Here is a 26,275-nt window from a genome sequence, read left to right as displayed (position 1 = left end):
CCACAAGAAAGAGAGTGGCCAGATTCAGGGGCTGACAAGGCTCAGTAGTAACACGGGGTTCTCACATAACAGTCCCTGGTATTGAGTAATCCGGGATGTTGACAGCCATTTATGGGGGTCCCCTCACAGGAGAGTGTTGACCTGATGCGGGACTTTTATGAACAAATCTTGGCCCAAAGTCAAGGGCTGCCTCCCGGACCAGTAAGGCACCTGCAGCAACTGCCCGTAAGCATCCCAGCCACCCAGTGGCAACATTGTCCAGCTGATTAGAGATACAGTCACTGGTTTGTCCCATGGTCCCATCGTCTGGGACAACACTCCCATAGCCACCTTGTCCTTTTCAGTCACATCAAGAGTAAACGGCTAAGCAAGGTCTGGCAGGCCCAAGGCAGGTGCCAACATAATTTGTACCGGGTTTGAGTTCTATTACCAGTGGGACTTGTTTTGCAAGCCTGGGGGGTTGTCTTCTGCCCAGACCTCAGGGGATTGTTGAGCTAACTCTGTCTCTCTCTCGACTGTTTAGCCTGTCTGGTTTCCCTTCCAGGAGATCATGCAACCTCCATTCATCTTGAGGGGTTACTGAGAGGAAGAGTAAATAGGTGGTTGAGCCCACTCGAACAGTGGGTCTTTCGTTGGGGGAGAGGTCACTTGTGCCCCCAATTTGGACAGCAAGTCTCTTCCTAACAAAGGTACTGGGCATTCAGGGATGTATAAAAATTCATGAGTCACTTGGTGTCCCCCATCTGACATTTTCAGGGGAGACTAGAGACACAAAGGCTGCATTTATCACCATCTGAGACCCAGCAGCCTCTGGCTGGGTCTTTTGGGGTATAAAGTCTATAGGCCTCCCACAGTCTTTTGCAGAACTCAGAGGGTGATTTGCTTTCCCTTTGAATCACTTCAGAGGGTTTTGCGATACTCATAGCTTTTCGGGCTGCCCTCTTCAGACCTTGTAAAATAGTCACCCGAAATCTCTCCAGGTGGCCCCTCCCTTCCTCTGTGTTACAGTCCCAGTTGGGCCTCTCATCGGGGACGGCTAGTTCTGCCCACCGCTGTGGGTTTGTAGTACCCACAGGGGCTATTTCTCTCAGCCATTTTCTGGCCTCAGTTAGGATCCTGTGTCTTTTCCTCCGCGCTGAAAAGAGAGACTAGTAGTTGGATTATGTCATCCTATGTAGGGCAGTGGTTTTGAAAAACAGTCTCCATTAGCCTAACCATGGCTTGTGGCTCCCCCGAGTACGGTGGAGCATGTCTCTGCCAGTTTCACATATCCGTAGAGGAAAATGGCTGGTAATAATAGGCTACAGGGGGCTGATGGCAGTGCCCCATTCGTCCTGAACTGTAGGCTGTCGTAGCTCTCTGAGGGGCATCTGTAGTGGTTCTTTCCCCCTGTTCCTTGGCGGAGCACAGCCTCTGTCTAATTGCTGTGTTTTCTTCCCCCTTCCCATCAGTACTCACCGGAGGAGGTGGATTCAATCGAGGAGGTCCAGCTGAGGTGGAATCCTGGGGGCACTGACCAGAGGTCTCCATTGCTGGGATTGGAGCCTGCCGAAACTGTGGCTCTACGGACTCCGGGAGAGCTGGTGGAAGAGAGTGGCTGCTGCAGGAACTTCACCTGGCCCTGGATTGGGCAGTAAGGCGGCCTCTGGTCCTGGTGGAGCACTGGGAGGCGGGCCCGTCATTATCTAGTATGGGGGAGGGGTCAAGTCATCCCCGTCCAAATCCTGAAGAATTTCCCTTTTTATCATCAGTCAATTTCTTTGCCATTACTATTTTTCCATTTCCCTTCTGGATACAGAACCTTGTCCAAGTAGGAGGGTCTTGAGCTAACCCTAGCCATGAGTCAATATATGGATATTGATCCAGGTGCCCTGGCTCTCCTGTGACTACTGTATAGACTGCTTCCACTATTTTTAAGTTCATGGTGTTCTCTGGTGGCCATCCTACTCCCATAGGGGGCCATTAGAGTATGTCAAGGCGGTTAGGCTTCATCTTCACCCCATAGTCTCCTCCAAATCTCTTCTTTAAATTTTTAATCATGCACTCCAATACAGTTGCCTTAGATTCACTTTCCCCCATCTTGCTTACCTTCTCGGACCTTCTTCTACTTTTCCTTTTCATTCTGTCTACGAAGTTCTCAGTACCCTATGTACTTCTGATATTTCCACTCAATGACACTAAAATTGCCATTCTGCCTCCTTCCTAATTGGGGTGAGAAGAGCCTTACCTGCCAGATCCCAGAGGGAGAAGGGGGATCAGCGTGCCTTCACCTGCCGGTCAGCACAGCCGAACCAGAGCACCACGTGATCCAAGACTGTTTCTCCCTTAACTTTTAAAGTCCTTTCTGCCTTGGTGGGCTTGATCAGATGTGGATGAAAACACAGATGGGTTAGATATCACTCGTCCCAGGCCATCTCCAGAAAAGCCAATTCATACTCAGTTATGTATCCCCTTCCTTCTACCCTGACAATTCCAAGGGGGTCAAGAGTTTCATAGCAGATGGGACATCTCCTTGTGGAGGGCAGAATACGAGCACACAAAAACCAAGTTTCTCCTCCTAAAAATTCCCTGGCAATTTCTTGGTAATAATTTTCCCCAAGACGACGTGGACACCACCTACTAAATGACCATCACAAATTTCCTTCCTAAGCCCTAACACGCTCATCAACCTGTGTACCAAGCAATGTTGCCACCTGCCTATTCCAGGCTCCTGTGGGTCTGTGCCCCTTCTAATCCCTCCCGGGGAGGGGGGTGATCAGGCCCCCCTTCCACCCTACAGAGTGGGTTCCTCCTCACCTGAGCGCTCAGCTCCCTTGCTGCTGTCCACTACCTGCTAACATGAAAGGTCCAGGCATTGAGAAGCAGAATCCTTCGAGAAGGGCGAGGTGCCTTCCCTCTCTAGAAGATTCGAGCTGCAAGGCCTCGCAGTAGTCCCAAATGGGACTTGTCTCCTCAAAGTGAGGACTTTCCTGGCCCATGCACCAAATGTTGTAGCCTTGCGTCTGGGAAACAACTCAGAAGGACAGTGCAGATAGCGGAGTGCAGTTTGTTACACCGGCGGGCCCAAGGCAGAGTCTCCTCTTAGCCAAGGACCCTGACAAGTTTTTCTGAAAACCTTATATACCCTAAGTGTACGTGCCCAAACCCACCTCCCCAAATTCCCTGAAACTAGTCTGAACACAGGAAAAGAAAGATACAATCAAAGTTACCTGTGATTCATATGCTTTAAGCCTAGGTAGTTAACAGTGGACAGTTATCAATAGGCCTGCGGCCATACCTCAATAAACATAATAGAATTTATGATTCTATTCGGTAACACAGATAATTCGGGTATTCTTTTAGGCAATGGAGAGTCTAGGTATGAGCCCTGGGGCTCTTCCATCCAGGGGGCCTGGTATTCCAGCTGGTATGTCGTTTCCATAAATACTGGGCGTATAGCTCAAAGTCCGCAGGCCGGCCCAAGATGGAGTCCTGCTTTCAAGATGGAGCCTGTTCTGTCTGTTTCCTCCTTCAAGAGTACAGAGTCTTAGCCACTGGCCCACCAGGGAAGTCCCCAGAAAATGTTTTTAAAATGATTGCGGCTGGAATTGAACTGAGCCTTGGATAAAAGGAGGGGGAAGAAAAAAAGTATTTCAGAGACTGTGGCAGGAACAATATGGCTGGAGAGATAAGGCACAAATGACAGACTGACTGGAGCGAAGGAACCGTCTGGTTTTGTTGGTTTTTTTTTTTTTTTTTTTTTTCTTTTTGGGTATACTGCATGGCATTCAGGATCTTAGTTCTCAGTTCCCTGACCAGGGAGGGATCCAACCCGCACCCTTTGCAGCGGAAGTGTGGAGTCTTGACCACTGGACCACCAGTGAAGTCCTGTAACCAGCTGTTTTGGGAGGGAAGTGGACATTCGCGCTTTCTCAAATATTTTGTCTGGTCTGAAGAGAAAGGTATAATTATTCTCATTTTACAGATGAGGCAACTGAGGCTCAGAGAGGGGAAGTGACCTGCCCAGAATGTGGCTGAATAAGAATATAATTAGACGTGTCTAATTCCTGAGCCTAGAGAAGAAGATGATGGAATAAGATGGGCATAGTTTGGGGTCCCTGGCCAAGCACCCAATACCCATGTCACCAACCTCTTGCCTAAACAGAAGGAGATAGCATGCGCCTCGATCCTGATTCCACAGTGTGACCCCGTGCTGGCTCAGGAGGGAGTCGAGGCGGTAAATGGTAGGTGGTTTCAGGCCCCCAGCCCTTGACACACACAGCTACTCCCAGTTAATGTGCTCTCCTTCCCTCCTATCTCCTGCTTTCCTGATCCTCTTCTTTCAAGTTTGAATCAAGGCTCTTCCACCCTCAGGCCCCTCAGAATGCCTGCTGGCGTTGGCTTGACACTTGGCCAGGCATTAAACCTCTCCTTCCTCTACCAGCACCTGGCCCCAAGTGGGTGCCTTTGAATGTTTGCAGAGTGAATGGGTGTGCGCATGTGCCTGGGGAATCCATATTCTCCAGTCTTCCAGAGAAAGGCAAAAGCATCTGATGCCCCAACCCTTTTCTGTCTCACCTCCCCTGCCCTGCTCTATCCCACTGATGAGGTCAAGGCCTTGCTAGGTCCAGCCAGCCTAGGGGTCAAAGCAGCCACCTCTGTCTGCAGAAACCAGTGGGCCTCCCAGGCAGGGCAGTCAAGTCTGCCCCATCCTCTGACCCTGCCGGGCTGAGTGTGGGAAAGCAGAGGGCACAGGGCACAGGGCAGGGTGGGCAGGGCTGAGAAGGGCTGAGGAACCAGGCCACGGGCCACCTTTGAGAGGAAGAGGCTACTTGCCTGCCGTCTACCCAAGGGGGAAGCCAGCTGGGGAGGAACCACCTGTGCCCTCTCCTGACCTGCTGTGAGAGCATAAGAAAGCAGTCAGCCCTGGACCCACTGTCAGATGCCTACAGTCCAGTCTTCACTGGACACTTGCTTAGAGCCAGGCTGGGAGTGGGTGGGTTGTAAAGATGATTAAGATCCATTTCCTCCTCTAAGGAAGCTCACACCAGATATTTAAGGGACACTAAAATATAGCAATACTCACTGAGCACTTAAGCGCCAGACACTGATCTAAGTGCACAGATACCCATAACTAATGGGATGGTCATAACAATGCATGGGGATAATGAGGCACAGAGAGATTGAGAAGGTTGCCTGGGGTGTTCCCTGGCCATCCAGTGGTTAAAACTCTGCTTCCGCTGCAGGGGCCATGGGTTCCATCCCTGGTTGGGGGACTAAGATACTGCATGCCGCGTGACACGGCCAAAAAAGTAAAAAGAAGATTGTCCAGGATCACACAGTAGGTTGCGTGTTGGGATCCACAGTAGGCATCTGGAAATGGGGTCCCTGCATTTAGCCCTCACACCACATTCTCTATGCCAACCCCAGTGCTGGCTACCCCAGCCCACACACGCAGCATCTAAGTCCTGGGCCTGCCTCCTCATCAGCAGGTTGGTAGGCTCTGTAAACTTGTTGTTGGTTAGCTACTAAGTCATGTCCAATTCTTTTGTGACCCCAGGGACTGTAGTCTGCCAGTCTTCCCAACCCAGGGGTCAAACCTGTGTCTCTTGCAACTCCTGCATTGGCAGGCAGATTCTTTACCACTGAGCCGCCTGGGAATTTGCCTGTCTGTAAACGTTCAAGGCACCAAAGTATGTTTTAGGCCCTTTAGGGTATCACTACTTTTGTTGCCCTTTACCACCCCCCATGATTACATCTGTCCTGTGGGCTTGCTTTCTCATCCTGTGGAAGCTTCAGGCTCCCAGGACTCACCAGTCTCACAGGCTCATGGAGGGTTTTGCACAACACAAGTGCTCAGGTGTGGCTGTGGTTTGGAGGACTGATGGAGGGTGCTTTCTTTTCCCTGGGTCTCTGGGACATGAACAAAGTCATGCTCAGCCTGTACAGTGGAACCACCTGGGGAGTTTTAACCACTGCTGAAGCCCAGCTCCCACTCCCAGAGGTTCTGCTGTAAGTGGTGTGGGGTGCAGCCTGAGTGTTAGGATTTTAAAACTCTCCCGGGGTGATTCTGATGTGCATTCAGGGCTGAGAACTCCTTTAATGTAATGTGCCAGTTATTAAAATTAATTGTAAATCTCTCCATCTGACAGTAAGTGCTAGGCACTTGGGTACCCTTGGGAGACAATAGGCAACAAGACAGTTATGGTCCCTTACCTTGTGGCATTCACATTCTAGTAATTCAGTTTAACAGACTTTGCTGGGTTGGGGATATCAGGAAATGTATGGGTACAAAGATGAACAAGGCGTTGTCCTTACCCTTGAGGGGAAGAGAAGTGGACACTCATTTCAACTGAAATAGAGGAAAGGGAATGTCAAGTGGGTAGAAACCAAGAGTGGTAGGGTTCAGGGGAGGAGCCATCCAGAGGGGAGATCAGGGAAGTTTCCATGAAAGATGAAATACCTGAGAGGGCCCTTGAAGAATGGATAGGATTTTGTAGGATGGAATGAAGGGGTGATGGTGGAAGGGCTTAAACAAAAACATGGAGGCAGGAGTAGTCAATAAGCCAAGCTGGCAAGAGAGCTGATGTGCACACACAAGAGGGAAGAGGACGTGTGTACGCAGTGGGGAAATGCAGGTCAGAACCTGAAATGCCAGGGGAGGCATCTGGGTCCATGCAGGAACTGAGGCTGCACGCATACTTCTTAGCTGCTAATACCTGGACCTCCTCCGACTTCATTCTGGAGTAGGTATCCTTGCTGCTGCCACCCTCAGGCTCTCCCCTTCTCTGCCACTGTGGCCTTGGTCCCGTGTTCAGTGCTCAGTCGCTGCCCTCAGTGTCTGATGAAGTCACACCACCCCAAGCACAAAATGCATTTCCAGGCGGCACCTCCCTAGGCAATGCATTTGGCAGGCAGAGAGGAAAGAGCACCAAACTGAGAATCAGGAGGGGGCCTGGGTCTAATCCTAGTTCTGTCTCTTACCAGCTGTGTGACCTTGGGCAAGTCACTTCTCTTCTCTGAGCCTCAGTTTCCTCATTTGAAAAATGACTAGGCTGGATGGAATGATTGATAGTGACCCTTGCCACTGCAGCATTTTTTGACTAGTTTGCTATGTGTTAATCCAAGAATGTTCACTTTGCCTTGGACAAGGACATTGTTGCTGCAAAATAGATATTAAGCATGAGACTCAGAGCGGGAAGGGATGGCAAGGTGACATGTAGGTGCTTGGGCAACACAGCTGAGCCTAGCCTTGGATTCATCGTAGTGCAGGGTCTAGCCATGTGAAAGAAGACTCTTCCAGATGATTCCAGCCTCCAGCCATTCAAGTCACTCCCACCCACTCAAGTCTCCTTAGCTGAAGCACCGGACATCCTAGAGCAGAGATAAGCCAAATATGCTGTGCATTGTCAGTGTTTCCAGCCCTCAAAACATGAGTTGAACAAAATTGCTTCATGCCACAAGGCTGGGGTGGTTTGTTACACAGCAATAGATAACAGGAAATGGGGGAGGAGGTGTCTGAAGGGTGGTCTGAGGATGAAGGTTTCACCTTATGCTGGAGAAACTTTACCAGTGGGTATCCTCCTGAGCCCATTGACTTGGAGAGCCACCTCTGGTCTTGGATAATACTCCACTCAAGGTAGCCTGGTGCTCTCGGGAGAGTTGGCTCAAAGCCTGTGCTGTCCTGGAATGTTGTCAAGTTTATGGACAAGGAAGCCTGGGCATCTTTCTAGAGGCTGTCACAGACGCTGAGGTACCAGTCAGTTGCGGGGTGGGGGAGGGTTGGTTCATCTGTACATCTCTGCACCTCAGTATCTAGGAAGGCTAAACTGGGGACAGGAGCTGCTCATGTGAGTAGAGGTCCTCTGTGTGTGTGTGCTCAGTCATTAAATAGTGTCAGACTCTTTTCAACCCCATGGACTGTAGCTTGCCAGGCTCCTCTGTCCATGGAATTTCCCAGGTAAGAATACTGGTGTGGGTTGCCATTTCCTCCTCCAGGGGATCTTCCCAACCCAGGGATCCAACCTGAAGCTCCTAAGTCTCCTGCAATGGTAGGTGGGTTCTTTACTGCTGAGCTACCTGGGAAGCCCCAGAGAGATCCTCTAGGTGCATCTTATACACTCTGTCTCATTTCAGCCCCACAGAAGTTCTGTTAGATGCTGTAAGGAGTGTTTCCTACTTTACTTATGAAGAACAAGTTCAGGGACTTCCCTGGAACTCCAGTGGTTAAGACTTCCCACTTCCACTGCAGAGGGTGGGGGTTCCATCCCTGGTGGGTGAACCTGCATGGCCAAAAAAAAAAAAAAAAAAAAAAGAAAGAAAGAAAAAAGAAAAAAAAAAACACATTAATTAAAAAAAAAAAAAAAAAAAGAATAAGTTCAAGTGCCATGACCAAGACTGGGAATGGCAGAGCTTTGAACCAAATAAAAGACTGAATCTGTAGCTTTGTCATCTGGGACTATCTTAAGGAGCTGCCTGGATGGCCTAGGAGGGAGGTTCTGGGAAGGGGCCTTCATTTCTTTAAACAGCCTCTTGTCTTGAAGTAAGACCACTGAACTTGATTTATATTCTGTTTCCATTTCTTTCCATCACCCCCTCCACTCTCATTCCTTTTTCCTCCCGGGATTTTTGGCAGGAGGAAGAGAGGAACACTCCATTCCCCAGTCTTTCACTCGGGAAGGCGGGAGGGTGATGGGGGCTGCACTCACCAACGTGCCAGGCAGGGCTGGGGGCACTGAGGCCAGGCTGCTCCCAAACGCGGGTGGGGGTGAGCAGACGGGGAGGTGAGGAGGGAAGTGTTCCTCCACCTCCATCACGGCCCCCACCGCCCTGTGGACCGTGGATGGTAAGGTTTCCACTCTGGCTGGGAGGAAGGAAGAGGCCTGCTCCTTGGTGGGATTTCTCTTACGGTGCGTGCGTGGAAGCGGGGGACAAGGAAATACCACTTTCTGAGTAATCTTGCCAGGCTATATCGACTGTATCAGCTCATGCACACCAATCTCCAGGTTAGGCCTGAAGAGGTTAGCTGACTTGTTCAAAGCCACAAGTAAGCGGCGGAGTCAGTGAAAACGCCAGGTCTTGCTACTGGCTTTAGCCCCCCTCTCCTGGGAACCTCGGCCTTTGGAGGTGCCAATCCGACCCGGCGGGGAGGCTTGCAGCCCTCACTCCAGGGTGTCCCGAGGGGACTCCCGGCAGGGGGCGCTCCGAGCCGGGTCTCGGTCCTCCGGGCGCGCCTCCAGCCGGCGCCTGGGACGGGACCCGCCGCTCCGCCTCCTCGGCGGCTCTGCGGGCGGGCTTGCGCGCAGGGAGGAGAGGAGATCCGAGAGCGGCGCGCCCCGCCGGGCCCCCGGTGCCCACCGCGCCCCCACGCCCGCCGCCGCGCAGCCTCCCTCCGTGAGTAGCGCCCGTCTGCGGGCTCGACGGGCAGGACGGGGTGCGCGGCCCGGGGCTGGGTTGGAGGGGACAAATTTCTCCCGGGCGTTAGCCGCCAGTTCCCTGTCGCCGGTCCCCCGGGTATGGCCAGTCTTGGCCTTGCGCGCTCTGGCCGGTCCTCGACCTCCGGGACCTGACTGCTGGGCCCCTAGGGCCGGCTTCAGAGTCTGGCCTTTTGACCAGAAAGATCGCGTGGGAGCAGCGGGCAGACTGGGAGCCTAGGGGGGAGATGGGAGAGAGACTTCCATCAAGTTAGGACTCCTTGACGGGGGAGAACACCCCAGATTTCTGGGAGGAGAGGGGATCTGGGCTTCTCAGCATCCTACACTTCACTTACCTCCTTCTGCTCCTGGTGCGAGGAGCTGGTGCGAGGAGCTGGTGCGAGGAGGCTGCTCCATCCTAGCCAGTCAGCTTTCTCAGTGGCAGAGAAAGCTGTGGTCCCCGACTTCTGGAGTCTGGGATGGGGCATGGTTAGGGTGGGCAGGGGGCCAGCCAGTAGATCTGCAGCAGGCTGGGGTTTTGACCCTGGGCTGTTGTCAACAGTTGACCTGACTCTGGGCTAGGCATTGTAGATGGCTCATGGCACGTGTGGATCTGGCTGATCCTTACTGTAACTCTGCAAGGTGGAGGTTAGTCTTCTCTTTGGGGAGGAGAGGTATCCCAGAGCGGTGAGCACGGAGGCCATACAGGTGGTGGTAGGTTAGGAGGGCGGGCTGGAAGAGAGGATGCCTAACTGCTGCCTCACTGGCAGGTGGGAAGGTCCTAGGGGCAGGTGAAGAGAGCACATGCCCTGGTATTTGAGAATCCAGTGGGGGTGGCAGGGGGGCAGCTGGAGGTTGCTGCTGTTTTCTGACATTGTGTTTCTCAACTGCTTTGTATATGGCATTCCATGGGAGAGTCCTGGTGACTGAGTGATGCTGGCACGTTGGCCTCTTCATTGTTGCTCCCAGAGTCCTGTTCTTCCCCAAACCAACCATCTCCCAAGATGTGTTTTTAGCTTCTAAGTGGTTCCATTCAGCAGCCTTGAGAGAGGCTTGGGCAGGGACACAGGGGTGTGTGGATATGAGTGGATGTGGGACAAGGTTTCCACTGGTAGGAAGGAGACCTGAACTGACCCTGACCCACTCCCTGTCCAGTTCAGTCACTCAGTCGTGTCTGCCTCTTTGCGACCCCATGGACGCCAGGCCTCCCTGTCTATCACCAACTCCCGAAGCTTGCTCAAACTCATGTCCATCTAGTCGGTGATGCCATCCAACCATCTCATCCTCTCTCGTCCCCTTCTCCTCCCGCCTTCAATCTTTCCCAGCATCAGGGTCTTTTCCAAAGAGTCAGTTCTTCACATCAGGTGGCCAAAGTATTGGAGTTTTAGCTTCAGCATCAGTCCTTCCAGTGAATATTCAGGACTGATCTCCTTTAGGATGGACTGGTTGGATCTCCTTGCAGTCCAAGGGACTCTCAAGTGTGCGCAGGTGTGTGGATGTGAGTGGGTGTGGGACAAGTTTCCCACTGGCAGGATGGAGACCTGAACTGACCCTGACACTCTCTCCCCCAAGTTGTTAGATGTGGGAATGAGCAAGCAGGCTGCCCAGCAGAGCTGGACCTTCACCAGGAAGATAGCTTCCTCATGTCCGCTTAGGCAGGTGGCTAGCTTCTCTGAGTCCAAGCTTCCGCATCAGAGATTGGGGTGTGTCACAGCCTCCAAAGCGTGGAGGTGCGCTGTAATGCCAGACGGCCCTCCCCTCTGTTGACAGCTTCCTCAGAGGCTGATTGTGATGATTCTTCATGGGAGGGGGTGTAAGGGGACAATCGTGGTCCCATTTTACTCGTGCTGAGTGAGGATCTCTGAGAGTTCAGCAGGATGGGCTGGGTCCCATGAGGGAGGGACTTAGTAAGGTTGAGATTTCCTCATGAGATAATCCTTCAGCCTTGGAGGCCCTCTCGTAGGTTGTTCCTCAGGAGGCCACTGGCCTCCCAACCCTGGAGCTGCTGTTGGAGGATTGAGGTGCTATTGACAAAAGCCAGGGGAGGAGCAGCTGGCGTGGGCTGTGTGACTTTTAGCAAGTCCCTTCTCCTGTCTGGACCTCAGTTTCCTCCTCTTGCAAAACAAGTGGGCTTGACCAGAGAGCAGTGGGTTTCAAACTCCTCCCACCCCTGAATTCTTACACAGAACCCTAACACGTAGTGTAGATAAAATGGAACTTTTCTAACTTCCCTTCCTGATGCAAGTGGCTCCTGAGTGGAGACTAAAAGTCCTCTAGGTTCCTCGAGGTCCGTTTTTGTGAGGTTCTAGGAAGTCTGTGATATGCAGATGACACCACCCTTATGGCAGAAAGCAAAGAAGAACTAAAGAGCCTCTTGATGAAAGTGAAAGAGGAGAGTGAAACAGTTGGCTTAAAGCTCAACATACAGAAAACTAAGATCATGGCATCCGGTCCCATCACTTTATGGCAAATGGATGGGGAAACAGTGAAAACAGTGTCAGACTTTATTTTTTTGGGCTCCAAAATCACTGCAGATGGTGAATGCAGCCATGAAGTTAAAAGATGCTTGCTCCTTGGAAGAAAAGGTATGACCAACCTAGGTAGCATGTAAAAAAGCAGAGACGTTGCCAACAAAGGTCCGTCTAGTCAAGGCTATGGTTTTTCCAGTGCTCATGTATGGATATAAGAGTTGGACTATAAAGAAAGCTGAGCACCAAAGAATTGATGTTTTTGAACTGTGGTGTTGGAGAAGACTCTTGAGAATTCCTTGGACTGTAAGGAGAGCCAAGCAGTCCATCCTAAAGGAGATCAGTCCTGAGTGTTCATTGGAAGGACTGATGTTGAAGCTGAAACTCCAATACTTTGGCTACCTGACGCAAAGATCTGACTCATTGGAAAAGACCCTGATGCTAGGAAAGATTGAGGGCAGGAGCAGAAGGGGATGAGAGAGGATGAGATGGTTGGATGGCATCACCGACTCAGTGGAGATGAGTTTGGGTTAACTAGGAGTTGGTGATGGACAGGGAGGCCTGGAGTGCTGCAGTTCATAGGGTTGCAAAGAGTCAGACACGACTGAGCGACTGAACTGAACTGAATTGAGAAAGTCTGTCTTAACTTTTAGAAATGTTGCCTAGTATTAGGGTTGGGGGCAGGGATGTGAACTCTGAAGATTCCACTAAGGAAAATGTGAGCATTAAGATGGACCTTGCCTGTGGAATGCCTGGAGCCAGGGGCCTGAGCCCCTAGCTAAAGGTTGTATCAGCGCCCTCTGCTGGGTGGTTTCATCTTTTGGGGGCCAGAAAGGTCCCTGTGCTTCTGGGTCCTAGATGGTGACTAATTTCACCTCAAAATGTCTCCCCTTTAGTTTCATGTGTCTAAACTGGTAATATGCAAATTCATCTTGGGAGCAATGTTAGGAAGGGGCTTTAAGTTAATAGCTGATTTTACCTGATGAGCTTTCTGAGCAGCAGCCTTGAGAAGGACAGCTGGGACCCTATATTTAAATCAAACATTTTGGAGTGCCTGCTGTGTACCAGCTCCCACAAGGGGCTAGAGGTGAGAATGTCACAACTCTTGCCCTCATGAAGCTCCAATAGGCAAGAGGGAAGGAACTCATATTTGTTGGAACCATCCAGGGACTATTAAAAACACTTTACATGTGTTATCTCATTTGTCCCATAAAGCAGATATTAGACTCATTTTTAATTATTTAAAATTTTGATTGCACACAAAATAAGGGTATGTATGTACATCAAGAAATAGCATTGGCAGCACTCAGAAAGCTCCTTGTGTCCCCTTTCAGGCACAATCTCTGACCCAGGTGTGACCACTATTCTAACTTCTAGCACCACGGTTTTGTTTTACCCAAAAGAGAATCACACAGTTTGTGGTCTTTCGTGTCTGTTTTCTTTCATTCAACACTATGTTTGTGAGTTTCATCCATATTGTTGCAGGGAGCAGTAGTTTATTTATTCTTATTGTTATATAATCATTTCATTGTATGGGTATAACTCTATCCATTCTTCACTTGATGGCTATTTGGTTGTTTGCAATTTTTAGATATTACTAATAGTGCAACTGTGAACATTCTAATGTGGACCATTTTGGAAGCCATCTACATGCATTTCTGTTGGGTATGTCCGTAGATACTGCCCAAGAGTTTTCCAAAGTAGTTGTCCTAGTGAATACTCTCCTAAGCAGTGTTTGAGAGTTCTCCAAATATTCACTAATACTAGGCATTGTCTGGACTCATTCTCTTTCTTTTCTATTTAAAAAAATGTTTATTTGGCCATGTTGGGTCTTAGTTGTGGCACTCAAGATCTTTACCTGTGGCATGCAAGCTCTTAGTTGCAGCATGTGGGATCTAGTTCCCTGATTAGGGATGGAACACAGGTCCCCAGCAATGAGAGTGTAGAGTCTTAGCCCCCGGACCACCAGGGAAGTCCCAGACTCATTTTCTATGTAAGTGATTTGGAGCTCAGAAAAGCTGCACCGTGCTGTGTGTGCTAGTAGGTGGCAGAGCTGGGATTCAAACTCAGGCCTGTGTGCCTGTGCAGTCTGTGCTTTCTCCCTTTGGGTTACACGTTGACATAGTTTATGATATGAACCAGAACATGGTAAACTCTAACCCGAAAAATTTGTAAAGGGCCCTCTGTGAGAATTTAAAGAGAAGAAGAATTTTTCATCTGTTTTGTAAGGAAAAGAGTCATGGAGGCTCATAGAGATGGTAGCATTTGAGCCTGGCCTTGCAGGAAGGAAAGAGTTTTACTTGGAGGGCTCTCCAGGTGCCCTCCCCCCATCCCCATCCCTTCTGCCATGAAAAGGGCCCACCTTGAGCTGGTGTGTAGCAGGGGTGAAAGTTTTGGAGGAATAGGAAAAGTCTACTTGGGGCTCTAGTAGAGGATTTGTGGGGGAGGGGGCTATGCTGAAATGGTGAGTTGGGGCCAAACTGGTGGGCCTAGATTGAGCTTAGTTGGCTCCCTTGGCCCCCAACTTCTGGTCACCCAGGATGTGATCACAAGGCAGGGGCTCATGGTTTAGTTGGGGAGGTGGGACAGTTTCAAGTCCAGCTCAACTCCTGACAGCAAATGCAGCTGGCCTCTAGCCAAGGAGGATCTTAGCTGTTCCTGGGACCACTCTCAGGGTATCTGCCAACAAAATTTTTTTGGAGTTTTCTGCTTTCATCTAGCTGTGGGAAATTTGTAGCTATTCATACCTCCACCCCCAGGATCCGGCTCAAATGGTTTGTTTGGAAGTATTTTTGCAGCAAAAAGAAGCTGATAGATAGCAGTCCTGCCACCCTCTGCCTAGTCTTAGGAACCTTGCCATGGTGGGGGTGGGGGTGAGGGGAGCCGAGCTTTTGATCTGGTCAAGCCAAACTTGCCAGAATCCCAGCTTCTTTTCTTCAGAAGGGAAGGGAATTGGTCTCAGTGGCTGTGGGAAGCAGAAACGCAATGACCTGGGGATGAGTCAAACAATAATAGCAATAATCATCCTTCTTATTTGCCCGGCAGTTTATGTCTTTATCACAGTGGATCCTCACCTGCATGTGTGAAGTAGGTGATATGGATGCTATCACCCCAGATTGCAGAGAAGGGGGACTGAGTCCCAGACAGGGAGCCAGACTGCTATGGGTCTTGTGACTGATGCACACCCAGACTAGCCTAGGACTGGGGATCCTGTTCCTTTCAGGATTCCATACTCGCCAGGCCCTGGCTGAGCAGAGTGAAGACCAAGCCAGTAGGAGGCTCTGTGATGGACAGGCAGGGGAAGACTGGCAGGTGATCCTGAGAGTAATTCCTGGGAGCCAGGCCAGTTCCACCTGGAGGCCTTCAGGGGTGTGTGTGCCTCGGTGGAAGGGAGGGAGGAAGGTGGCATCTTGCTACCAGAACTCTGGTTGGTAGTGGGCAGAGGAAAGAGGCTGAAATATAGACATCACCTGAGAGTAAGAACAGCTCCCGCCACTTGGCATTGATGAGATGTGCCCTTATGTAATGGTGCCTCCACCCAGAGAATACTGAAAACAGTATTTCGGGGCTCATAGGGCCTGGGCGTGGTTGGTATCTGATTGCCAGGCAGAAGAAAAGCTGCCAGTGCCAGCCAAAATGAGCTCTGAGGGCCCTTTGCTAATGACTCTTGAAAGATGCATCCGCAGGTAGCTGTTTTTAAAATTTATTCTTATTTTTATTGGCGTATAATTGCTTTGCAATGTTGTGTTAGTTTCTACTGTATGGCAAAGTGAATCGACTATATGTATACACATATCCCCTCTTTTTTGGATTTCCTTCCCATTTAGGTCACCACAGAGCATTTGAGTAGAATTCCCTATGCTACACAGTCGGTTCTCAGTACTTAGCTATTTTACATATACTTAATGATGTATATATGTCAATCCCAATCTCCCAAATAATCCCATCCCCCTCTTCCACCTTCGTATCCACGTATTTGTTGTTTACTTCTCTGCCTCCATTTCTGCTTTGTAAATAAGATAGTCTGCCATTTTTTTCAGAGTCCACATATATGTGTTAATAGAAAAAATGTGTTTTTTTCACTTCCTTCACTCTGTATGACAGTCTCTAGGTCCATCTATGTCTCTACAAATGACCCAGTTCCATTCCTTTTTATGGCTGTGTGGCTCAGACAGTAAAGCGTCTGCCTGCAATGCGGGAGACCCGGGTTCGATCCTTGGGTCGGGAAGATCCTCTGGAGAAGGAAATGGCAACCCACTCCAGTATTCTTGTCTGGAAAATCCCATGGACGGAGGAGCCTGGTTGGCTACGGACACGACTGAGCGACTTCACTTTCACTAATAGTCCATTGTATATATGTATTCATGGGTAGCTGGCTTTATCTTTATGTTGTGCTTACTGTATCCTGGGCCCTGCCCTTAGAGTGCTGTCCAGGGTGGCATGTGGCTGTCCCAGGACGAGGGGGCTCCCTGGGGCAGGAGGATCCCAGGGGAGGATGCAGAAGGTCTCTTCTGTGGTGATGCTATGCGTGGCTCGGAGTTGTCCTGGGATTCTCAGTAAGGTGCACTGGACAGGCAGAGTTAGCGCCACTTACAGACGAGGAAACAGGCCTCCCACTGACAGGAGATGAAGTCACAGAGCTAGTTGTGGGCAGAATTGCAGCTAGAACCTCAAGTTTCTGACTCCTGGTGCCTATTGTTGTTTGCCACACTTCCTCTCCAATCTTTCCCTTAGGTGAGGAGTGAACTGCAGATCAGTTCAGACTTGAAATTGGGTGACACAGCCTCTGAGGGAGCTGAGGTCATGATAATCCCTTACCTTTCTACTGCAGTTTGTAGTTTATAGAATAATATCCTGATTTGCAGTGGTTTTTACAGTATTAACCCCTTTTACAGATGAGGAAGTTAAGACCTAGCAGTTTAAATGACTTAGGCAAAAGTGGGACTCAAAACTGAAACTTTTTAAAAATAATTTTTTTAGCTTTATTGAATTATAATTGACATATAACATTGTAAGATATTTAAAACGCACATCATGGTGATCTGATACACTTAAAGTATTCCCCTTGTCTAGATAATTAACATGTTTATCACCTCGTGCACATTTATCCTTTTTTTTTTTTTTTTTGGTGAGAACATTTATTTTCCTTTTCCAGGAAGTTTCACTTATTCTGACTCAAAACTGGGTTCTTTTTCCCTGCATCACAGCTGCCTCTTTTCTCGTAGACCTGGATTTCATGAGAACAAATTGCCCAAGTTGCCCAGGGTTCTGTTTTCTCGGAACATGTTCAGAGCAGATTTGTCTCCTTAAGAAACTTGAATTAATATAAATCAAGTAAGAACCGTGCATCACTGGTCATAGGTCCTGAGGAAAGGCTTGATCAAGCCTGTTCTTGAGGAGTGAGGGCTGTGAGCTACCCTTCAATTATTAGCCATTTACTTTGGGGCCTAGAGTCAGACTGGTACCAATGGACATATCTGTCCTAACCTCAGGATTTCTCCTGTTTCAGGGCTGTACGCTCCAGGCCTCAATGAGGAGCCCGAACATGGAGACGTTTAGGCAGCAGAAGGTGGAGGACTTTTATGACATCGGGGAGGAGCTGGGGAGGTAAGTAGCTGTGAGAGCTGCACTGATCGGTGGATCTTATAGGTCCCGGGCTCGTCACGGGGCTTATGGAAATCTTTACAAACAATCCAGAGAGTGATTCATTGTCTTGGGTGCCTCTGCAAGTAATCCTCTCTCTGGAAATAAAGACTTGCCAGCAGAAGGGACTAGAATTGTTGAGTTCCATGTTTTCAGTATAATCCAACTGACAGTTATGGCGGATCTAAATGACTCTTGTTTAATCTGTTACTTTGCTCCCAAAGCCCTCCCCAGGCTCTGGCCTGAGACCTGACCCGTTGGTTCTTTTCTGAAACCCACTTGGGATTCTCCATGGCTCTCAGGGTTTTGTTCTGTAAACTCAGAGCCTGAATGGAAGGTGAAATCATCTTCCTGAAAAAAGCTTTGCATCGAGTGACAAGCCACACAAACCTGGTCGTGAAGCTTCCTTGGATCTGAGTTACTGGGTGCATTTTCAGGTTTGCTAAACCCACAAAACGGACAGGGATAAGCTCAGATCTGAAAGTCGTGACCGTCTGGAGAGAAATGAAGATTTTCTGAAGCTCTTTCCTTGTCTCTCATTTATAACAAAGCTTGTATTCGGGTGGTGTTTTGATGATTACAGAATACCAGTCCTGGAGTTTGGGTCTCTTAACAATTCATGAAATGGGAATAATTTTTACTCTTGTTTTTCATGAGGAAACTGTGTTCTGAAGAGTGTAAGAAAGTTGCTCCAAGTTGCTCAGCCAGCAAGGGGTGTGGCCGAGGTCTGGCCAGTCCAGTCTGTACCTGCACACCTGTCATGCTCTCTGATACACACGGTTCTTGCACACTCACATGCACTCACAGTGTACCCAGCCCCGTCCCTCCACACACCCAGCAGAGTGAAAACCTGGGGGTTCAGGGCCTTCGCTGTGTCCGTGGTGGGAACAGGAGCCTTTCCCTTTAAAGGGCTCTTGTGTCAGGACTCATTCTTTTACTGCTTTTTACCTTTCTTTCTTTATTTTTTTGCAAATATATGTATATATTTACTTCCTTTTATTTTAAGCATTAGGATCATATTGAATATATGTTAATGTTTTACCACAGTTTTAAACAAAATTTTGGCCATACCATGTGGCCTTTGAGATCTTAGTTCCCCAACTAGGTATCAAACCCGTGCCCCCTGTAGTGGAAGCACAGAGTCTTAACCCCTGGACCACCAGGGAAGTCCACTACAGCTTTGAATATTACATCTTTTTTTTTTTAGTTTAAATTTATTTATTTTAATTGGAGGCTAATTGCTTTACAATATTGTATTGGTTTTGCCATACATCAACATGAATCTGCCACGAGTGTACATGTGGTTCCCAATCCTGAACCCCCCTCCCACCTCCCTCCCCATACCATCCCTCTGGGTCATCCCAGATCTTAATGTACTATACCGGTTTGCTCATGTCATTAAATATCTTAATGCAATTTTACATTCCCTTGTACAAGCATGCCTCAATTATTCAGCCTTTTCCCCCTACTTTTAAAAACATACAGTTTCCATTTTAAAAAATTTTCATTACTAAAGCTGCAAGGAACATCTCTTAGCAGAAATTTCTGATCCTGTTTTTGATTGTTTCATTAAGATGGATAACTAGAAACTGGGTCCCTGGGTACTTTTATTTTTGAAGAAAAACTCAAAAAAGCTTCAAAGCCAGAGGAGCCTTAGTCAGGGAAGAATGGAAAGTGCACTTACGGCAGTTCCCTGGCGGTCCAGTGGTTAGGACTTGGCACTTTGGCTGTTGGGCCTGGGTTCAGTTCCTGATATGGGAACTAAGATCCTCCAAGACACGTGGCGTGGCCAGAAAAGAAAAAAGAAAGTGCACTTACTTCAGGTTCAGGAAGTGCTTGTCCTGGCTGACTGGCTAGGTCAGGGAGCAAGTATCTACAGAGACCCCCAAAGGGGAGATTCCTCAGCATTCTGTCTGAGCCGCTGCCCCTGGCAGTCCAGAACCTGGGAAGGGCTGGGGAGAGGCTGAAGGGTGGTTACCTGGACTCTGCCTCTGAGTGGAAAGGGAGGTTCTCTTTGACTTGGGTGTTTCTCCTGACTTGTGATGTCAGGGAGAAAGTGGCCCCTCAGCAACAGACCCCGGCAGGCCCTACCAGTGGCTTCTTAAATTTAATTTTCAAAACTTTTGGGCATGCCACAAGGCATGTGGGATTTTAGTTCCCTGACCAGGGATCGAACCCTCACCCCCTATGTTGGAAACTGAAAGACTTAACCACTGGACCTCGAGGGAAGTCACCTAGTTGTTCAGTTGCCCGGTTGTGTCCGACTCTTTGTAACCCTATGGACTGCAGCACACCAGGCTTCCCTGTCCTTCACCATCTCCCGGAGTTGTTCAAATTCATGTCCATTGAGTCAGTGATGCCATCCAACCATCTCATCCTCTGTCACCCTCTTCTCCTCCTATTTTCAGTCTTAAGCCAGGATCAGTGTCTTTTCCAGTCAGTTGGCTCTTCACATCAGGTGGCCCGAATATTGGAGCTTCAGCCTCAGCATCAGTCCTTCCAGTGAATATTCAGAATTGATTTCCTTTAGGATTGACTGGTTTGATCTCCTTGCAGTCCAAGTGATTCTCAAGAGTCTTCTCCAACACCACTATCTGAAAGTGTCAGTTCTTCAGTACTCAGCTTTCTTCATGGTCCAACTCTCATATCCATACATGACTACTGGAAAAACCATAGCTTTGACTATACAGATGTTTGTTGGCAAAGTGATGTCTCTGCTTTTTAATATGCAGACATTTTAATATGACGTCTCTGCGTATTAAGCTGTCTAGGTTTATCATAACTTTTCCTACCCCTACATCGGAAGCTCAAAGACTTGAACCACTGGACTACTTCTTAGTTCTGTCTCTCCCCAACTTTGTACATCAGAGATATTAAAACTGGGAGAGACCTCATGTTTCTGGGTCCTCTACGTACAACAGGATGTGAAGGCCGCATGCACCTCACGGCCTGGGGAGCCTTGGAGAACCACTGCCCCCACCCCACGCACGACCTGAAACTTTCCTTAGATGCCAGCTGGACACAGGGCGCGTGAAAGACAGCAGAGGCCTAAGGCACTTTTCTTGGCTTGCTGTCCTAGGATTTGTGGTCTAGAGGTCAGGTGAGATGGAAGGCCTATAGAGGTCTTTCTTCCAAGCCCCTCATCTGACCGTTGAGGAAACGGAGGCTCAGAGAGAGGAAGGGTCTTGCCTGGGGCCGTAAACAGGCTGGAACTAGAGCTGCCTTCAGAGAGGGTAGCCCTATCTGTCTTTCTTCCCCTCTTCTTCATGGGCTCACTGTGTGCCAGGCATTGTCTGAAGCAGTGACAAAATAGACATTCCTGTCCCCCAGTGGCTTGTGTTCTGTTGGTGGAGGAAGACATTGAACACATGACGGAGGGGTTGCAAAAGGACACATCACTCCAGAGTGCCTGGTGGGCTATGAAAGGAGAGCGTGGGACACACCGAGAATGGGGGGCATAGCTGGGACTGGGTGGTCAGGGGAGGCTGGTCTGAGGAAGTGGCAGAAGATAAGTGTGCAGGCAGGGAAAGCAGCCTGGACACAGGCCCTGAGGTGGGGAGAACCTGGGCCCTGAGTTGCTGGCTGGAGGCCTGTGTGGCCATGGAACATGAGCTGGGGACAGGCAGTGCTAGCTGAGGCTGGATATACAATTAGAGGCCAGTCTGCAAGCTTCCTGCCAATATAGACAGTTTGAGGTTTGTGTGCGTCCTAGCTGTGCAACCTTAGGACAACTTACTTGACCTCTCTGACCCTGAGTTTCTCGGTTTTTGTTTTTTAACCCATAAGGTGGAAATAGTAACAGTAGCTACTTCATGATTGTAGGGATGAAATGGGATGCTGAGTCTGCAGGGTTCCTCACAGAGCTGGGTACTAGGTATTGAGTGAACACCTAGGTGTTGAGTGAACACCTAGTAGAGCCTCTGCCTTTGAACTTAAACTGCCTTTAAGTTTGGGTGTCAAGACCCTGCCTCCCACCTCCGGACCCCCTGGGAGGACAGTGGGGGTCTTCCAGGAGGAATAGCAGTAGGGCTTGTTCTTACATTTGGGAGGAGCAGTGTGTAAACCTTCTTCAGCTCTCTACCCTTGCCTAGATTCAGGGCTGTTTCACTGATTTTTGTTGTTGTTCAGTTGCTCAGTTGTGTCTGACTCTTTGCAGCCCCATGGACTGCAGCATGCCAGGCCTCCCTGTCCCCCACCATCTCCCGGAGTTTGCCCATGTTCATGTCCATTGCATCAGGGATGCCATCCAGTCATCTCATCCTCTGATGCCCTCATCTCCCTCTGCCTTCAATCTTTCCCAGCATCAGGGATTTTTCCAATGAGTCATCCATTTGCATTAGATGACCAAAAACTGGAGCTTCAGCTTCAGCATCAGTCCCTCCAGCGAATATTCAGGGTTAGCTCCTCATTAAGTCCATACTATGCAAAAATGACTTGGAGAAGGCAATGGCAGCCCACTCCAGTACTCTTGCCTGGAAAATCCCATGGATGGAGCCTGGTAGGCTGCAGTCCATGGGGTCGCTAAGAGTCGGACACGACTGAGCGACTTCACTTTCACTTTTCAGTTTCATGCATTGGAGAAGGAAATGGCAACCCACTCCAGTGTTCTTGTCTGGAGAATCCCAGGGACGGGGGAGCCTGGTGGGCTGCAGTCTATGGGGTTGCAGAGTCGGACACGACTGAAGCGACTTAGCAGCAGCAGCAGCATGCAAAAATGTAAATGAGTGAGAGTTACTTCTCATTTTTTACCTGTAATGACAGGTGGAGTTCACAAATATCATGTTGAATGAAGGAAGGCAGACTCAGAAGAGTCATACTATATCATCCCATTGGTGTCAAGTTCAAGACGGGCAGAATCAATCCCTGATGCTAGAAATCAGAGTAGTGATTCTATTAGTGATTCTAATAGTGAGGGAATAGTGGCTGAAAGGGGGCATGAGAGGGACTTCTGTGGGGAGGACATTGTTGTGTTTCTTGATCCCGGTGCCTATTTCACTGATGTGTTCATTTCATGCACACAGGTCAGGCCATTCTTGTATATGTACATTTTCCCGTACGTATATGTATCTGAACTGAAGCCACGTTTTAACAAGGAATCTTTAACTGCACTCCCTGCCCTCATCTGGCCCCTGAACTGCATGTTTCTGATGCCTTTGGAAGGTTAGTCTGGTTGTGTATCAGCCATGAGACCCATAGCACTCTGGTACCCAGTCTGGAACTCAGTCCTCCTCATCTGTAACCTGGGGTGATAGCATCTATATCACCTACTTCACACATGCAGGTGAGGATCCACTGTGATAAAGACATAAACTGCTGGGCAAATAAGAAGAATGATTATTGCTATTATCGTTTGACTCATCCCCAGGTCATTGTGTTTCTGCTTCCCACAGCCACTGAGACCAGTTCTGTTCCCTTCTGAGGAAAAGGAGCTGGGATTCTGGCAAGTTTGGCTTGACCAGATCAAAAGCTCAGTTCAGTTCAGTTCAGTTCAGTTCAGTCGCTCAGTCGTGTCCGACACTTTGCGACCCCATGAATCGCAGCACGCCAGGCCTCCCTGTCCATCACCATCTCCCGGAGTTCACTCAGACTCACATCCATTGAATCCGTGATGCCATCCAGCCATCTCATCCTCGGTTGTCCCCTTCTCCTCCTGCCCCCAATCCCTCCCAGCATCAGAATCTTTTCCAGTGACTCAACTCTTCGCATCAGGTGGCCAAGGTACTGGAGTTTCAGCTTTAGCATCATTCCTTCCAAAGAAATCCCAGGGCTGATCTCCTTCAGAATGGACTGGTTGGATCTCCTTGCAGTCCAAGGGACTCTCAAGAGTCTTCTCCAACACCACAGTTCAAAAGCATCAATTCTTCGGCGCTCAACTTTCTTCACAGTCCAACTCTCACATCCGTACATGACCACTGGAAAAACCATAGCCTTGACTAGACAGACCTTAGTCGGCAAAGTAATGTCTCTGCTTTTGAATATACTGTCTAGGTTGGTCATAACTTTCCTTACAAGGAGTAAGTGTCTTTTAATTTCATGGCTGCAGTCACCATCTGCAGTGATTTTGGAGCCCCCCAAAATATAAGTCTGACACTGTTTCCACTGTTTCCTCATCTATTTCCCATGAAGTGATGGGACCGGATGCCATGATCTTCGTTTTCTGAATGTTGAGCTTTAAGCCAACTTTTTCACTCTCCTCTTTTACTTTCATCAAGAGGCTTTTTAGCTCCTCTTCACTTTCTGCCATAAGGGTGGTGTCATCTGCATATCTGAGGTTATTGATATTTCTCCCAGCAATCTTGATTCCAGCTTGTGTTTCTTCCAGTCCAGCATTTCTCATGATGTAATCTGCATATAAGTTAAATAAGCAGGGTGACAATATACAGCCTTGACGTACTCCTTTTCCTGTTTGGAACCAGATTAAAAGCTCGGCTCCGTTTATCCCACTCCCATCCTTGCAAAGTTCCTAAGACTAGGCAGAGGTATGCCCTTATCTTAAAAATAAGAGAACATCTGTGAGAAAAGCTGCAGAATCCAGCTTTGGATCTGGGAAGCGTGTCCTGGCCTGAGAGTCCTGGGCACGGCTGGGGCCCGCCTGGCCCTGCACACCTCACTTGATTTTCTGGCTCACATTCTGGCACCAGCCTACTGGGGATGCTAGAGGTGGCTGGCTGTTTCTGGGAACAGTTGGAGAAATGCTGGCCTGTAGTTTTTGGCCTCTCCCGGCCTGGGTAGCCACTGTAGGGTGGAGCGGGGCTCATAAAGAGAAACCCATCTAACCCCTTGTCTGATAGATGAGGCTAAGAGTAGAGAGGGGAAGTGGCTTGTCCAAGGTCACATGTTGAACGGGTGATAGACAAGGGTGGGGACTGATGATGTGACTCCTCTAGAGCTCTGGCCACCATACTATAAGGACCCACAAAACACAAACTTATTTTTTCTTTAATTTGAATGCTCTGGGGAAGGGGGGCATTATTTGGTAGGATAGTCTTTTTTGTTTGACCTTGGGGACAGGTAGCAGAGTCAGAAGGGAAAGTATTTGGGAAGGATTGATGTTCCCTGGGAAAGGGAGCTGATGGATAGGGCCAGTGATGACTACTGTGTGTCTAAGGGTACAAGGTAATTTAATGTAACCAGCATAAAATGATCAATGGTTTCTTCTTTCCTATGCTCATATTACTTTTCTTGCTTTATTGCATTGATTTGGCCAAAAAGTTCTTTTGTGTTCTTTGTAAGATGTTACAGAAAAACCCAAATGAACTTTTTTGGCCAACCCATTATTATCACATGAACATAAAATCATAAAATGTTACTGTTGAACTGAATCTCAACAAGAATTTAGTGCAGATCTCCATTTTATAAACAAGGAAAGTGAGACCCAGAGTGGGGAGGTGATTTGTCCAAAGTCACAGAGCCAGCAGTGCAGGAGGTGAAACTTAGAGAAGATTTTCAATTCCACTGTGCTAGTTTAAACAAAACAGAGGGAAACCTCTCTATGTGTAAATAAATTCAACTTTTATCTACAGCCCTCACCTCTCTCAGGGAGCCTACCTCCCCAGTACTCCACTCATCCCATCATCCCCTCCCTGACTCCCCTGGTGAAGAGAGTGGCCAGAGCCCTGATATTTACAGGAGGCTCGTGTGTGCCAGGCATGGTGCCAGGCACTTAACCTGCAGGGTGCCCTTTCATAGGGACAGGAGCCTGGGGCTACACAAGGAGCCACTCCTCTGAAGCCTCATCCTTTGTAACAGGCTGAGCAATACCCTAAGATGAGCAGGGAAAGCTGCCTGCTGGACTTGAGTCTCCTGATGAGATCCTCTATGGTTAAGATCACCCACCCCACGTGCATCATAGCTAGCTAGGGCATCTTCTTTTAGGAGAGAAAGAAAAACCTCCAGGAAATATGTAGAGCTCAGGTGTACCCAGGCTGGGTTCTCAAGCTCAGTCTGGCCATAAAACTATATATATATGTAAAAAATAATAAGTATTTGTATTTACCTGTCTCTGTCTTTGGGAAAAGGGTTTCCAAGATGAACTTGGAGGCAAAGGGGCTTTTATTACTTCCTCTTTTTTTTTTTTTTTTTTTTTTTACAAAAGATTTTTTTTCTTCATGTGTACTGTTTTTAAAAATCCTTATTGAATTTGTTACAATGCTGTTTCTATGTTATGTTTTGGTTTTTTGGCCACAATGCCTGTGGGATCTTAGTTCCCTGACCAGGGATGGAAACTTCACCCCAGTCATTGAATGGTGAAGTCTTAACCATTGGACCCCCAGGGAAGTACCTTTTATATCTTTTTAAATTAAAAAAAATTATTGTAGAGGTAATGCATGGTATATGTCATAAAGTTGTGGAAAGTTAGAGTAAACCTCCATCTACCCTCCCTCCAAGACTCACATCCACAGGCAGACTTTGATGGTAATTGTCTTCTGCTGTCTTTCCAAACTTTAAGTAAAGCAAGTGTATGTTGACCCGGATGGGGTCATACGACCAGAACAATCTACAACTTGCCTTTCTCACTTAATGAAATACACTGAGTATCTTTTTATAACAGTGTATATAGATCTATGAGATTTATTTTGGATGAAAGCTTTTTTAAAAACAATAAAACATATAAGGAGACCAGTTTAAGCCCATGCAAGATTAGCAGCCTTAACCAGTAACTATTTTTATTTCTGAGTCTTACCTTCTAATCTGTCCCTGGCTATTTCTCACGCCCACACATCCTCTCCTCTTTTGTGTCTGCTTGAGGCCCAGAGTTAACATTCCCCCAAG

The 26,275-nt window shown here is 48.5% G+C and overlaps 1 protein-coding gene across 1 annotated transcript in view; it reads left to right on the top strand.

Annotated features, from left to right (window-relative positions):
• The window catches only part of DAPK2 (death associated protein kinase 2), a 132,146-nt gene continuing 115,129 nt past the window's right edge, over positions 9,259-26,275 (top strand). Inside the window, exons 1-2 of the mRNA XM_018054331.1 lie at positions 9,259-9,372; positions 17,370-17,467. Of these exons, the coding sequence (XP_017909820.1) occupies positions 17,391-17,467 (77 nt within the window). The 5' untranslated portion in view covers positions 9,259-9,372; positions 17,370-17,390. The remainder of the gene's footprint in view (positions 9,373-17,369; positions 17,468-26,275) is intronic.

This window comes from Capra hircus, chromosome 10 (genome assembly GCF_001704415.2).
Source record: "Capra hircus breed San Clemente chromosome 10, ASM170441v1, whole genome shotgun sequence".
Lineage (NCBI taxonomy): Eukaryota > Metazoa > Chordata > Mammalia > Artiodactyla > Bovidae > Capra > Capra hircus.
The sequence above is the reverse complement of the archived record's forward strand: the minus strand, read 5'-3'. Positions and strand labels throughout refer to the sequence as shown.